This window comes from Helianthus annuus, chromosome 16 (genome assembly GCF_002127325.2).
Source record: "Helianthus annuus cultivar XRQ/B chromosome 16, HanXRQr2.0-SUNRISE, whole genome shotgun sequence".
NCBI lineage: Eukaryota > Viridiplantae > Streptophyta > Magnoliopsida > Asterales > Asteraceae > Helianthus > Helianthus annuus.
Window position 1 is genome coordinate 1,057,607 of NC_035448.2, and position 16,497 is coordinate 1,074,103.

Genomic DNA, 16,497 nt, shown 5'->3' on the forward strand with positions numbered 1-16,497 from the left:
TGTTGTTTGAACTGTTTAAACTTGAACTTATGGGATTATGGAAAGATGTTTTAGAAGAACTCAATTTCCTCATCTAAAGTGAATTGAATGATTTTTCATGGGTTACTTTTGAACAAGGATGTGTTTCAATTTCATGCTTAGGCCGTGGGGTATGGGGCCTGGGTTGGGGCGTGGGTTGGGGTAAAACGCCCAAGCCACCACCCCGGGTGGACTTGGGTTGGGGCGTGGCCCCTTGGGGCTTGGCTTTCAAGCCGGGCGTGGGGCGGTATGACCATGCTAGTTGGCTGAATCTCATTGGCTCACCCGCCACGTCAGGCGGTTTTTTTAAATTTTGAAATTTAAAATTCAAACGGTCCCCCCATCCCCCCATCTTCTCTAACCGCCACCCGGGTCCCCCAAAGGCCTCTATATATTGTAACCCCAACCCACTGGTCCCCCCATCCCACGAACCAAACACCGCTATGGCATACTGGACCCGTGAAGAAGAAATGGCACTCGTCACTAGCGTCGTCAACGCTATGAAGGGGAGGCCACCGGGCCAAACAAAATATTGGACGGAAGCGTTCGCGGCCTACCGACATAACGTCGGTAACGACCGCCACAACCTCAACGCGTGCCAACATAAATGGCGCGAGCTACGGCCCAAGCTCGAGCGTTTCAAGGCTTACTACAAAGCCGTTCCCGGTGGCGAGTTAAGCCACGAGGACCGGATGGCGGTGGCGAACATAGAGTTTCGAGGCAAGGAAAACAAGGCGTTCGACAAGATCGACCTTTTTGAAAATTTTTTAACGCTCTAGGTTTGTTTATTTTGTAATTTTTAGAAATTATGTAATTTTTAGGATTATGTAATTTTTAAAATTTTAATGAAGTTGTAGGTTTTTTTTATAAATGTTGTGTGATTTTTTATAAATTTTTTGTATTTTTTTTTAAACTTTTCTGCCACGCGGTGCACCCAACCCAAGCCCAACCCACGCCCCGCCATACCCCGCGGACACGTAACCAGGCAGTGGGGGGGCTCCCTTTACACGTGTCACCAAATGCCTAACCCAAGCCCCAACCCAAGCCCCACTAATAGTCTACCGTAAATCACGGTAGTGATTTGAGTATATATGGATTGTATCTATTGTATTATTCTGTGTTATTTGCTTTCCTAGAATAGGCTCTCTTGTACATCTATTTATTGTACCCTATTGTTCAAAATAAACTCGATTGATTGAGTCCTAACATGGTATCAGCCTAACACGGCGATCCTACCTCTTTTCTTTCTTTTTCGATCCCTTCCAGCCGTCTTTTTTTTGTCCGTTAACTCTAACTGCCGCCGATCATGGCCTCTCCCTCCTCTTCGATTGCAGCCAACTCCACCCTTCACTCCCTTCTTCACTTCATTCCCCACAAATTAACCGCCTCAAATTATTTGGCGTGGAGTCAGCAGCTCACCCTTTTGCTCTCCCTACAAAAACTTACCGGCCATATTGACGGTAAACAATCCACCCCAGCCGAAACCATTCAAGAAAATGAAAAACCTGTTCCCAACCCTGATTATCTAACCTGGATAGCCGATGATCAGACTGTTTGTCTTCTGATTCAATCCTCTCTGTCGGAAGAGGCCATGTCCGAAGTTATCGGTTTATCTACGGCTCGCCAAATCTGGTTGGCCTTAGAGAGTGCCTACAGCCATCGCTCAACCGATCGGATGCATACTCTGCGTGATAACCTTCGTCTTCTGCAGAAGGGTTCCTCCACAGTTGCTGAGTTTGGTCGCAAGTTCAAAGCTATATGTGACCAACTCGCTGCTATTGGTCATCCAGTTTCTGAAACGGACAAGTGCCACTGGTTTCTCTGCGGTCTTGGTCCGGCCTACGAGCATTTTTCCACCACCCACCGTGCTCTCGGCACTGCCTCCTTTCGTGATCTCCTAGCCAAATCTGAAAATCAAGAAACCTTCATGCAGTCTCTTCATGGCCAGCAACCGCCCCCAGTTGCCTTTGCGGCCCAACAATCCCGGACTGGTAATACGTCTCGTTCCACCTCTACTCCCTCTTATTCTCCTCGTGCAGGTCGCGGCCGTGGCCGTGGTTCAGGCCGTGGTCGCTCTCGTCGCCCACCCCATTGTCAACTCTGCCGAACTGATGGTCACTATGCAAATACGTGCCCAAATCTTGCCAGTTTTGCCAAACAGGCTGCCCCCACTATTGATGCTCATCTCGCACAGGCGTTTCATGCTCAATGCCACGTCACTAACGAGGACCATCCTGACTGGACTGGTGACACAGGTGCGTCTGCCCACATGACCCCCTTTGTTCAGGATCTTGATACTTCCTCAGCCGTATCGGGTCCTGAGTTTGTTCGTTTTGGTAATGGTCATACATTGCCCGTAACGAACATTGGTACAAAATCCCTTTCAAACAATATTCATTTAAAAAATATTCTAGTTGTTCCACATCTTACCAAACGCCTTTTATCCATTAGCAAACTTACTCACGATTCTCCTGTTGATGTCTTGTTCTCTAATAATTCTTTTCACATTCAGGATCGAACAACCAAGGCGATCCTAGCAAAGGGCACATGTGAAAATGGTCTCTATGTTCTTCGCGAAGGAAATCATGCATTCATTGCTTCCTACTCGACTGCGCATCTAAAAGCCTCCTACGAAAAGTGGCATGACCGCCTTGGACACGTGTCTTTTGATATTATTTCTAGACTTCATAAACATGGTTCTTTAATTGTTACTTCATTATTGCCAAAACCTAATGTTTGTGCTTCTTGTCAATTGTCTAAATCTCATCGTGTGCCATTTAATTTAAATTCTAAACGATCTATGCATGCTTTAGATTTAGTCCATTGCGATTTATGGGGACCATCGCCTGTCACCTCCTCTAGTGGCTATCGATTTTATGCCATTTTTGTCGATGACCACTCCCGCTTTACATGGTTTTATCCACTTAAGCAAAAGTCAGACTTTTATGAAGCTTTATTAATTTTTGCACCTTTTGTTCAAAATCAGTTATCATGTAAAATTAAGGTGTTTCAAAGTGATGGGGGGACTGAATTCACAAACAATCGTGTTCAAAAACTTTTTCATGATCAAGGTATTCATCATCAAATGTCTTGTCCATACACCCCTGAACAAAATGGTCGTGCTGAACGAAAGCATAGACATATCACCGAAACCGGTCTTGCTATGCTTTTCAACTCCCATGCTCCCGCCACTCTGTGGTCCGATGCCTTTGCATCTGCCACCTTCATCATCAATCGCCTACCTTCCTCGGTCCTTAACTTCAAATCTCCATACGAAATATTATATGGCTGTTGTCCGACCTATTCCAACCTTCGCATTTTCGGTTGTCGGGTCTTCCCATACTTGCGCGATTATGCCAAACATAAGCTTGCACCTCGCAGTGCTGAATGTATCTTCATTGGCTATGATGTTCAATATAAGGGCTATCGGTGTTTAGATCCTTCCACTAAACGTGTTTACACTACTCGCCACGCACAATTTGATGAGGAAAATTTTCCTTTCGGTGCCCATGTCTCTCCAGTTGATCAAGCCACATTGATCTTCTCAAATTTTGATGAGACCCTTCCACATCATCCGCTTCCAAACCCACCTTTTTTACCCACACCTACTGCTCCCCATCCATGTTCTTCGCCTAAATCACACACACAAGGCTCTTCTCCTTGTTCCATGTGCTCAGCCCATCTTTTTCCATCCTCATCGGCCCAAACCTCACCCCAGCCTGTTTCCGCCTCCTCAGCCCAAACTGATCCATCCCTCTCGGCCTCCGCTACTGCTTCCTCGGCCCACTCCGATTCCTCTCCGTCGCACACATCAGCCCACTCACACTCCTCGGCCCAACCCTTATCTCCTTCGGCCCATTCACCCAACTCCTCTCCATCCCACACCTCGGCCCAATCTCCTGCTCCTCCCTCTACTACCAGTATCCTTGGCCCTCCTCCTACCATTACCTCAAACCCCGAGGATGGATCATCTGCTGGGCCGATACCAACTCATCCTATGCGGACTCGATCAAAGAATGGAATTTACAAACCCAAATATTATGCTAATCTGTCTTTGTTTTCAGGTCCTTTACATTATGCCTTACTTGCAGCGCAGGATCCTCGTGGTTATAAGTCAGCGGCAAAACATTCCAAGTGGGTCAAAGCTATGGAAGAAGAGATTAATGCTCTGCAACAAAATCATACTTGGGTTCTTGTTCCTCGTCCACAGGATGCAAACATTGTTGGCTCAAAATGGATTTATCGCACCAAATTCAAAGCTGATGGTTCTATTGATCGTTACAAGGCTCGTCTGGTTGCGCAAGGCTTCACTCAGGTTCCGGGTATTGATTTTATGCACACCTTCAGTCCCGTTGTCAAGGCCTCTACTGTTCGGGTTGTTCTTGCACTCGCAACTATTTACGGGTGGTCGCTTCGACAATTAGATGTCCGTAATGCCTTTCTCAACGGAAATCTCACTGAAACGGTTTACATGGAACAACCGCCAGGATTTATAAACTCTCAGTTTCCTCATCATGTGTGTCGCTTACAAAAGGCCCTTTATGGACTCAAACAGGCACCTCGTGCCTGGTTTCAGCGCCTTAGTACATTTTTACTCACAAATGGTTTTCGTTGCAGCAAGGCCGATACATCCTTATTCATTTACAAGAAAGGAGCTTCTATTGTTTATCTTTTAGTTTACGTGGACGACATTATTATCACAGGCAGTGATCCTCAGTTTATTCAGTCGTTCATCTCTCGCTTGAATAAAGAATTTTCGGTCAAAGATTTGGGTGTCTTGGGATATTTTCTTGGTCTTGAAGTTGCTTATTCAGAAACTGGTCTTTATCTCAGCCAAGCAAAATATGCCCACGATATTTTAGCCCGTGCCGGTTTACTAGATTCTAAGCCAGTTGACACCCCGCTCTCTACCGCTGACGTTTTTCACAGTGAAGGTGCTCCGTTTCATGATCCGACACTTTACCGATCCTTAGTTGGTGCTCTTCAATATCTCACCATCACTCGTCCGGATCTCTCTTATGCGGTCAATCAAGCGAGTCAACACCTTCAGTCTCCCACGGTCTCTCATTTTCAGTCGGTCAAGCGCATCCTGCGGTATGTCAAAGGGACTATTGCCTTCGGCTTATGTTTTTCCAAACCAACCACTACTCAATTAGTGGGCTACTCTGATGCTGATTGGGCTAGATGCATTGAGACTAGACGCTCGACTTACGGTTACTCTATTTATTTGGGTGGTAATCTGGTCTCCTGGAGTGCCAAGAAACAACCAACTGTGTCTCGGTCAAGTTGTGAATCAGAATATCGTGCCATGGCCAACACTGCTGCAGAGATCATCTGGCTTACTCATCTCCTACGTGAATTGCACGCTTTGCCCGTGGATCGACCTACTCTTCTTTGTGATAACAAGAGTGCCATCTTTCTTAGTCAAAATCCTGTCGCTCACAAGCGTGCCAAACATATTGACATTGACTATCACTTTGTTCGTGAGCTTGTTTCTTCTGGCCAACTTCATACAAAGTTTGTTCCATCCAATCTTCAGGTTGCAGACATTTTTACGAAGAGTCTTCCCAAGCCTCTCTTTGAAAAATTTCGTGGCTTGCTACGTGTTGGTCCTCCACCTGTTCGATTGACGGGGGGTAATAGTCTACCGTAAATCACGGTAGTGATTTGAGTATATATGGATTGTATCTATTGTATTATTCTGTGTTATTTGCTTTCCTAGAATAGGCTCTCTTGTACATCTATTTATTGTACCCTATTGTTCATAATAAACTCGATTGATTGAGTCCTAACACCCACCATACCCCATGGTCTTAAGATGTAATTGGTGTAAGCTCTTAAATTTAACTAGTGGGAAACCCGCACGTTGCGGCGGAGTCGACAAGACGGAGTGGGAACATAAATTTTATATAAGTTGTATATATAGATAAAAGATTTAACCACTTAAGAGATAAAAGACAACCATAATCAACTCAATCATAAATAGAATTGAAATTTCGACCTCTATGTGTACAAATACAAAAAGGCAAGTAATACTATAGGAACATTGGGTGATTGGGTATTTTTTTTGAAACGAATGACATACGAGAATTTGGAAATCAAGTTTTTCAAAGCAATCCGCCCAACAATTTTGACTCTCACTTGAGAGACCAGACTCAATTGAGCTTTGACCTTTTATTCTATATCTTGGCTCTTCTTTGGATACTGAACGGGTTACTGCTGCATGATCAAATACATATACCATGTGAATGATAGAAAAGAGTACATATTAAAGAACCAACTTATATCGTTTTTTCGAGCTCGAACATGGTACATGAATTCTCAAGGTTGGCCCTGCTAGCTCTATATAACGTTTTACCAATTCACTAATATATTGTGTTTCAGTAGAAGGGTATGTCTTTCGAGTTGGTCAATTTCCGCTTCCGCCTCGCATGATGTGTGACGGATTGCAACTCCGCCATATGCCACATGCACATTTGTACAAAAAATTAATTATATGTCTTTAAGACAAAGATTCACGCAAGCCACACTTTTAAGTATCGAACCGGCTCGTCGCCGAAACGCACTAACTCGTAACATCGCCACCTGTCTCTCACCGTTTCGACCCGACAGGTAGCGTCTAGTTGTGAGTGTCACTTGTCCCACATCCACTCGACCTTCCTCATTAAGCATTTATCAATCTAAAAACAAAAATGCCGGTTTAATTATTGGCATTGATGATTATACTTCTAAATAAACTTATGTTACATATTTTCACATAAATCACAAACCTGGGAAACAATTTTCTTCATTTGCGGTTCAAAACCCATGTCTAGCATCCGGTCCGCTTCATCGAGCACGAGACTCCGCAAGTTTATATGATGAGACTCAACATATCAATTAACCTTTCAGGTGTGGCAATAACAATTTCAATCTTGTTCTCGCCTTCGGCTTCAGCAATGGTAGCAGCTCGTTGGACTGCTTCTGCATTAACAAAAAGTCGCTTCAGTCTTAATTTTTGGGTATTTTAACAATGTGTTATATGCTATATAGAGTATAAATATGAATTTCTTTCAAAATTAATTCACTGGTACACTTCTGCTGATGTACAAAATAAAACTTAACACCTATTTTTGGTTTACAAATTTGTTACCACAGAACTCGCGCGCCGGCATGATACACTAAGTTCAACGCGAATGTTTTGAGCTTCTTGTGTGACATTTTATAGATTCAACCCAACATACCAAAATCATGTCCTAATCTTCTTTTATCATCAGGAATCCCTTCAAATAATCATATCTCTCGGTTATTCCCCGCAATCGCTATAAAACAACCAAAGTATACTTCAATCCACCAAACACACCTATTTTACTAAATGACATATATATGGATGGAATAAGCATGAAATACAATAAAATATATGCTAAAAAGTGATAAAACATGCATAAAAAGTTCATCAAATGGGTGGTGGATGTGACGATGAAGAGTGGTCAAAGATTCCAATTTCTTTGGTTAAATCCAAAGGAAAATTGAATTCCTGTACATGAAAGAATTTGAGCAAACCAATTCCAGCTATAAATTTCATTCATTTCTCTAAAAAGTATAATCCTTAGAAAGACCCGGTTCGTCGTACTGACCGTATCGACCCGGTTCGTCGCCGAAACGCACTAACTCGTAACATCGCCAACTGTCTCTCACAGTTTCTACCCGACAGGTACCATCTAGTTGTGAGTGTCACTTGTCCCACATCCACTCGACCTTCCACAACAAAGAAGCCGCTAACGAGCATAATCTTATCATCGGTATGTTAATCTTTTATAACCCATCTATAATTTATCCATCTGAAATGAATGCTCTATCATACTTATATTTTTTACTCATGTTAGTATGTTAATCTTTTATAACACATCTATAATTTACAACCCACGCAGGCTGCCCTACAGCAGGTTTATGCGTAACCTGATGCTTTGGCGGCGGCGGCACCACCACCAAGATTGACACCAGCTCAGCAACCTATAGAAGTTGTTGCTCCTCGGTCCTACTACGGCACCTACATGATTACTAATATAACCGTATGCCTCTTAATACACTTTGTGTGGCTTTCGAAAATGTCTCTTTTTGACCCATACTAAAATGACTCTTTTTAACTAACATTTGTTTGACCCATTATCCAGCCAGCCCATCTTTTTTACCTCTAGTTGGAATAGATACTTGCAAATGAATATACATGTATACATATAATTATATAGATAATACCTGCATATGGGCCCCTGAGATGTCACTTAAAAAGGCTTTTAGCTCTTTAGTCACCCCACTAAATGGATAAAAAGTGATCTTTGTTTCCTAAGAGTAACCTGTGAGATACCATCAATGTCAATCAAATCAAATATCAATAAAGTATTTCAGCAACAAAACTAACCATAATGTAACAAAATAGCATATAACAGTAACACACAGCATCATAAATTTCCTTATAAAACAAGACTATGACAGTAAAATGTTATAAAAAAAACATACAGCTTTACGGAGCTTCTTAATCAAAGCCATAGGCTTCCTCTTCAAACCTCTCTGGAGCCTACAAACACACAAATTACATATAAAAACGACAGATCTATAAAAATTACTATTTTAATCATACACAATATTGCATATGAATATATATGTATACACCTTCTGCGAGCACGAGCAGTGAAGAGCTTAACAAGCTCATCAGTAGACATATCAAGGAGAGCATCCAGATCAACTCCTCTGAAACTGAACTTCTTGAACGTCCTCTTCTTCGGTGCTCCGGCTGCTGCAGCATCGACCTCAACATCCGCTTGGAACAGCAATGGATTAATATCGGATCAAATTGTGTATATGAAAAGAAGAATTGAAAAAAATCACCATTGTTGGTTGCTGAATCTGCTTCGGCTCTAGTGTGGCATATAACCTAAATCTCTCACTCCCGTTTACCTCTCTTTAATGGGGAGGGCAAACGGGAATGATGTCGGTTGGGGGATTGGGAACGTCGACTGGAATTCTGCATTCAAATGGCAGATTAATGATATTAATGGCAAATTGATGAAGAGAGGGATTGTGTAATCGACTGCGATGTTGAAGGGAGAGGAGGGCAGAAAGGGGAAAAAATGTCAAAAATTTTGGTTTTTTAACTTGGCTTTTGATATTCCATCTTAAAATTTTAAAGAAAATTACTTTTTTTTTTTTTGTACATTGGAGATATGTTAGTATTATAGATATGTTGTTGATTTTTCATGTTCTCATTATTGCAAAGAAGGTCATCATCTACAATAAGTCAATAATGGAGTTTATATTGCTAGAAGGTTAGTAAGATAAAAATACGAGTCCATAGTCATTTTTCCGCCATTAAAATGTTGTTTGAAACCTAGTTAAGCTTTTCTTTATCGACATAGACTCTTATTGCTCGAAGTTGGATCCATACAGTGGCGGATGTAGCTTATACAAGGGGCAACGCCCGCTACGGCTTGGCACGGAAAAATTTGGAAAAAATAATGTAAATTTTGGAAAAATTTGACGTTTTTTCGATTTCGTTACGGCTTATTTATAAAACGTTACGGCTACGATCCGTTTCTAGATTCGCAACTGGATCCATATATGATGAATTGCCACGATATAAAGTTGGTTTATGTAAGGATTCTTGATATGAAACTGAAAAAAAAAAAAAAACTATTGTCAAAGAAATATACTACAAAATAACACATACTAAGAGGATTACCCAAATAACATTGTAATCTCGTATGAATTTAACATAGTTTTTAACATCAGGTCATGAAAAAAACCAAAAATATTATGGTAAAACAAAGGGATTACATTAAGACCAGTCCTTGTAATGAGTTTTGATTACATATCTACTTAATAGTGTGTCAAAATTTAATTGAACACACTATTCTAAGTCACGAGTAAGGTTGTTAGACCATGTGTAGTGGTAATAACTCTACCCTTTGGCGCTTTGCGCCATGTGACATCACAGTCAGCAATGGGGCATTATGGGGCGTTTTTCTAAAATGGGTGTAGTGGGGATGTGAACATTGTGGGGCATTATGTTAAAAGGCAAAATGCATGTGATTGGGCAAGCAAAACAAGAATACATGTGATTGGCCAAAGAATTGAAAGTTAGGCGAGAATTAGAGAACGTTGCAGAACAAATTTAGCTCAACAACGCCTAGGCGCAGTTGAATGGGCATGGGGGCGTGCTTTTTAGTAGGCCTGTAAATGAATCAAACGAACACGAACATAGGCATGTTCGTATTCGTTCATTTAACTTTAACCGAACACGAACATGTAATCGAACACATTTTTTTGTTCGTGTTTGTTCATTAAGAAATCGGTCATGTTCATGTTCGTTCGTTTAAAGCCTAAACGAACACAAACGAACATAAACAAACATAAATTAACATGATTGAACAAACATAAACGAACACAAATGAACGTGATTGAACAAATATAAACAAACACAGTTTAGCATTAGTGAACACAAACAAACGAGTCTAATATATTACAGTTTATCCGAAAACACATCTAAATTTGGGTTCATAGATGTTAAAATTAAGTAGGTTTTATATAAATATTAAGTAAGTGATCTGTTACTATCTAAGAAAAAGTTTAAGATTCAATTTTACTATAAAACTTAATTACTAATTAGTTATATTTATATAAGCAGTTAGAAAAGCCAATATTCATTTAAATATAACTATTGATGTATTTACTTAAATTTAAACGAACATAAACAGACGTTCACGAATATAAATGAACTAACATATATGAATGTTCACGAACATTAATCAACGAACACGAGGTGTGTTCATGTTCGTTCATTTAATTAAACGAACAAAATTTTCTTGTTCGTATTCGTTCATTCGTTTATTAAATAAACGAACATAAACGAACTTACCGCTGAACAAGTTCATGAACAGTTAATGAACGTTAGGTTACGGACCTACGTTTCAGGAAAAACCAAAAAATAGGGCCACTTCCGGTATGTAACTTGTATACTTTAAAATTGGATTTTATAGAATATCACTCACTCACTCACTTCATCTCTAGGTTTTAAAAAGTCCATTTGTCTAGTTAAACCCAGCATCAATGGCGCCTCACGACATCCGGCGACCGTTCAAACGCGCGGCGATCTCCGATCAACAAAAACGCCGTGAACTCTCTCTGCAACGACAGGCTCAGAACCGGACTGAAGCTCAGCTGCAAGCTCGCCGGCTCGCCTCCTCCATCCTCTCCTTCCCGAACCACAACTCTGATCCTCAACCACTCGACCTTGTTCCCGAACCTATTGTTGAAGAACCGGAAACCGACGCCACCGGAGATATTAGCGAAATCGACATCCGTCATGCCGCTCGGCTCAAAGGCTCCGAAGCTCGCCGCTGGTTCGCTAGTCAGCTCATGCTTCCGGAGTGGATGATCGATGTTCCTGACCGCCTTAATGAGGACTGGTATGCTTTTCAATTGTTCGTTTAATCGTATTTTGTGTTATATATTGTTATTACTTAATTTGATGTGTTTTCACTTTCATAGTTTTGATTAGAAATTGGTGAGGTTATGTAGCATATAAGAGTCTGATTTAGATAATTACGGCTCATAGACGTACAAGTATTCAATTTATATTCCTAATTTGGTCTGTTTTAACCGGCATAGTTTAAATTAAGAACATAATTTAGAATTAGGGCTCTTAGACATACAGATTTTCTATTTTAATGAATAAAACATGCAGGTACGTATTTGCAAGGCCTGCCGGAAAACGATGCTTTGTTGTTTCATCAAACGGAACCACCGTAAGCAGGCTACGAAACGGTTCACTCTTGCACCGTTTTCCTTCAGCTTTACCTAATGGCGCCAGAACCAGAGAAAGTTCTAGATCTGGCCAATCATATTGTATACTTGACTGCATATTTCACGAGGTATTATGATATCACTTCTGGAGTCAGAACTTGTGCCTTTCGTTGCAGTTTTTTAATAATGTTTTAAAAATTGTTCATTCTTTCTTATGATTGTAGTCGGATCAAACTTACTATGTAATAGACATGGTATGCTGGGCGGGAATCTCGTTTTACGAATGCACTGCTGAGTTCAGGTTTTTTTGGATGAACAGCAAGCTTGTTGAGTCGGGTGCTTGTGTGGGCCCCTCTACTTATCATAGATATAGATTTAGCCTCGTTCCTGTTTATAGTTGTGATCATGAGGGGCTTCAAACAGCTTATACAGGGGCGGTACCTTATTTGAAGGATGGGCTACTGTTTTATAACAAGTAAGCTTCAGTTTGTGTTCTTGTATGTGATACACATGACGAAAATAAACGTTTTTTTAGATATCTTGTTTCAGTGACAATATTAATAAATGGATGTGATTTTTTTTTTCTTTAGGCATGCACATTATCAAACGGGAAACACACCGCTGGTGCTTGTGTGGAAGGACGAGAGTTGTAGTCAATATGTTATTGATACAGATAACAAAGGACAGGTTCCAAATCAACAGCAGGTAATATGACATTTATATTTGCGTGTTTGTAGATTCTTTTTTTAAAATTTTACGAAATTTATTTTTCTGTTTGTTAATGGAAAGGTGGTTTTGGAGCTACAAGATAACGGGCAGCTGGTTACATCCGATGATCCTCCGGTTGTACTTGGATGCTTGAATGCAACTTTCATACAAGAGGTTTGTGTAATATTATCTGAAGCAACAGTTTAGTTTATAAATAGAGTAAACTACCATTTTGGTCCCTGTGGTTTGGTTACATTTTCCATTTTAGTCCAAAACTCAAACTTTTTGCATCTGGGTCCCTGTGGTTTCAGTTTTATTGCCATTTTGGTCCAAATTTCAAAAACTTATTTTTTTGACTGTTGCAGCCTGCCTATTTTGTCTTTTTGTTCAGGGGCATTTTTGTCCATCTGATTTTAATATAACATATTAATAATTACTCCCTCCGTCCCATTAAAAATATCCTATTTTGAATTTTCAAAGTCTTTATTTGTAAACTTTGACCTTAAATAATTTTGTTTGTATTAGATAATACTTGATGAAAGTTATATGATTTGAGGGTGTTTTACAAGTGTTTTTATTGGGTTAATTTTCATCAAGTTTTATATAACACAAAAATATATAATTAAAGTCAAAGTTTATAAATAAAGACTTTGAAAATTCAAAATAAGACACATTTAATGGGACGGAGGTAGTAATAAACTAAATTAAATATATTTAATTCCATTATACCCTTGTTTAACCATCATCTTCCCCAAAAAAAAACCCTAACCCACAAAATGACAGCAGATCATCTTCAAAAAAAAAAAAAACCCTAACCCACAACCTTTAATGCACCTAACCAAACATATATCCTCCTAAAACCACAACCCTTGCCTCTTCATTACAACAAATCTTCACAGTTGTTCAACGAAACCTTCAAAATCATTCAACAATTCATTACAAAATTCTTCAATCAATCCCATGAGGCCTCCGTTCAAATCAAACAACACAATCAGCAACAAAAACCTAACCGATTCTTCACCATCCGATATTCCGATGCGATGTTCAGCAATCTATGGGTCGGAAACCTGACGGCCGATGTTACGGAGTTAGATTTGCGCAATTTGTTCGAGAAACACGCTGTTGTTGAGAGCGTTACGCGTTATCCGGCTTGTAGTTATGCCTTTGTGAATATGAAGCGGCCTGAGGATGCCAAGAGAGCCAAGGAGTCGCTTCAAGCTGTTGTGTTGCGTGGTGGATCGCTCAAGATTGATTTTGCTAAACCGGTTTGTATTGTTTTTGTTGTTGTTGTTAGGGTTTTTAGGATGTTATTGTCGTTGTTATATGGAAATGATTTGTTATATGTTTATGTTGATATCCGATTTGTGCATTATAATTTTAATTGGCTAAAAATTGTGAGAATTTGGACAAAAATGCCTCTGAACAAAAAGACAAAATAGGCAGGTTGCAACAGTAAAAAAGAGGGGGTTTTGAAATTTGGACTAAAATGGCAATAAAAGTGAAACCACAGGGACCCAAATTTAAAAAGTGTGAGATTTGGACTAAAATGGCAAAAGTGCCCAAACCACAGGGACCAAAATGGCAGTTTACTCTTATAAATAAAAGCACAGATCTTAATCTTACAAATTGACAAAAAGACGTTTTCTGATTATTAGACAGGACTGCAATCAGGAAACCTTGTACGATTTGCTGTTAATGATGGTGGATTAACGTTTGTGGATGGGAAACTGGAGAAAGCTGATTTACACTACATAGGAAAGGTCCATCGCGCACGTGCTTTTGCGGATAGTTACTCCAAGGTATTTAAATTTTACAATTTATTTCTGAAAGAAATGCTTAGTTAGAAACTGACTGATTGCAAGTTGAAACGAACATTCGAAGTTTTTTTTATACCTAAAACGTAAACTTATTATTTACTTGTTTTTTTTAATTGTCAGATTGTATTCCAATACATGGTTCGTCATTCACCTCTACGGATAGAACATCTGTTTGCATCCATCGGCAGTCCAAGTGAACAAGAGAGCAACGAGGTGGAAATGGTTGGTTGAAGGTTTGATCCTCACGAATGTTTATACGTTGTTTTGCCATTGTTTTGAATTACTGTGTTTACGTGGCAATTCAACCCTTTTAAATATTATAATATTATTATTATGAATATAAGTAATGTCAGACCTTCGCCTGCTGTGGATCTAGTTTCAACACGGACGACCCAGCTGATCTCCACTGTGGCTTAACCCTGGCGAGTCAATAATCTGGATGAAGAGTAAACTGCCATTTTGGTCCCTGTGGTTTGGTCAATTTTGCCACTTTAGTCCAAAACTCAAACCTTTTGCATCTGGGTCCCTGTGGTTTCAGTTTTATTGCCATTTTGGTCCAAAAATGAAATCAGGTCATACTTGTCTTATAAAATCCTGTTATTTTGTCATTTTCCGCAGGGGCAAAATGATCATTTCTTTTTTATAAATAAATACCATATTTTATAAGACAAATATGACCTGATTTGCCCCTGAGGAAAATGACAAAATTGCAGGATTTTATAAGACAAGTATGACCTGATTTCATTTTTGGACCAAAATGGCAATAAAACTGAAACCACAGGGACCCAGATGCAAAAGGTTTGAGTTTTGGACTAAAGTGGCAAAAGTAACCAAACCTCAGGGACCAAAATGGCAGTTTACTCCTGGATGAATCTATGTGTGTGTTTGTGAGGATACAACAGGGGCTAACACTGATGTATAGATACAGTATTGCAAACTAAATTGGATTTTTGATACTACTGCATCTGAAATGACATGGCCCAAGTATTTATCTCCTTGTAGCAAACAGCTCATGGTCTGCAAAATCACTGCTAGTGTTTGAACATGATCTGTCTGTCACTGTACATTAGAGTGTCATCAAGAACAGTAAATTACTATGTTTTTTAAAGATGCAAGATGCACCGAGGCGATAGGGTCTCCGGAGCTGAGGCGAGACGCTAGGCTAACGTACACGAGGCGAATTTTTACAAAAGGGTTTGAACAATAGAACAGTTTAATTATGTGATGATTAGTCTAAAAAAACAAAGTTTCATTAATTCTAACCATTTTTATCCAGAACTTGGTAATGAATAATTTATGATTAGTTTTGGTAACCGTTTTACAAACCATAAACCGTCAATAGTAGGTATATTTTTACAAAATTACAAAGGGTGTTGTTAAATGCACTCCCATTTTTTCTATTTTTACTGGATGCACTCCCCCTTCAAGTTTTTAAATAAATACAATCAAACCTTATATTTTCTATTTATTTAAATTTGCATCGGTAAACATCCCTAACTTTTCTAAGGTTATCCACTTTCCATAAATATTATCAATTTACATTAAAAAATTCCACACCGATTGAAAGAATTTGAAGAAACAATTTTGTGCATTTTTTTAGTTTCATCAAACTTTTAATTTGTGGAGCTTTCTCGATATTTATACAATTCTTTCAATTTGATTGTTTTCTTTATATGTCAACTCTTATTTGGTTTCTGCCAAATATTAATTTATGTATAGAGTTAATTACACCATTAGTCCCTGTGGTTTATGGAAAGTAACAAAGTCAGGTACTAATAGTTTAAAATCACATTCTGGGGTTCTAACTTTTCATTTTGTAACAACTTTGGGTATTAACACTAACTTTTGTTAACTTTTCTGTCAAGTTTGAGTAAAATTACTAAAATACCCTTTTGCAACTAGAAGGGCCATTAATGTAACTAACTTTATTTTAATCTAGGGACCTGTTGTGTAATTACTCTAAAAATGTTTTCCCACTTTGTTAAGCTTCTACATGCGACATTACCCCAACACTTTTAGAGAGAGAGATATGCAGGATGCGGAGACTATCGGTGGCGATTAGGGTTCCGCTGCAAACACAACGACATCAGCGACTGTGGTTGAACTCCACCGATGTTCGAAGAGAGATGAGAGCGACAGAGTGAGAAAATGGCGGCTTATTTGAATGCTCCGGCGA

The 16,497-nt window shown here is 39.5% G+C and overlaps 2 protein-coding genes across 5 annotated transcripts; one reads left to right on the forward strand and one right to left on the reverse strand.

The window, feature by feature from the left end:
* Positions 1-6,214: 6,214 nt before the first annotated feature.
* LOC110916133 (40S ribosomal protein S15-4) lies at positions 6,215-9,138 on the reverse strand. 4 transcript variants are annotated; one of them, XM_035985956.1, is made up of 8 exons: positions 8,884-9,138; positions 8,668-8,816; positions 8,515-8,572; positions 8,254-8,351; positions 7,635-8,047; positions 7,151-7,319; positions 6,789-6,981; positions 6,215-6,698 (listed from the first exon to the last, which is right to left on the reverse strand). In XM_035985956.1, the coding sequence occupies exons 1-4, from the start codon at positions 8,884-8,886 to the stop codon at positions 8,304-8,306; spliced, it is 258 nt and encodes an 85-aa protein (XP_035841849.1). In that variant the 5' UTR covers positions 8,887-9,138; the 3' UTR covers positions 6,215-6,698; positions 6,789-6,981; positions 7,151-7,319; positions 7,635-8,047; positions 8,254-8,303. The 4 variants fall into 4 exon arrangements, with proteins under 4 accessions (XP_035841849.1, XP_035841850.1, XP_022016584.1 ...); XM_035985957.1 differs by lacking the exon at positions 7,635-8,047 and having other exon boundaries at positions 7,242-7,319; positions 8,884-9,137; XM_022160892.2 differs by lacking the exon at positions 7,635-8,047 and having other exon boundaries at positions 8,884-9,137.
* Positions 9,139-11,037: 1,899 nt separating this feature from the next.
* LOC110916018 (snurportin-1) lies at positions 11,038-14,688 on the forward strand. The gene is made up of 7 exons (XM_022160775.2): positions 11,038-11,459; positions 11,738-11,924; positions 12,021-12,271; positions 12,387-12,501; positions 12,586-12,678; positions 14,160-14,303; positions 14,442-14,688. The coding sequence occupies exons 1-7, from the start codon at positions 11,101-11,103 to the stop codon at positions 14,550-14,552; spliced, it is 1,260 nt and encodes a 419-aa protein (XP_022016467.1). The 5' UTR covers positions 11,038-11,100; the 3' UTR covers positions 14,553-14,688.
* The last annotated feature ends 1,809 nt before the right edge of the window (positions 14,689-16,497 follow it).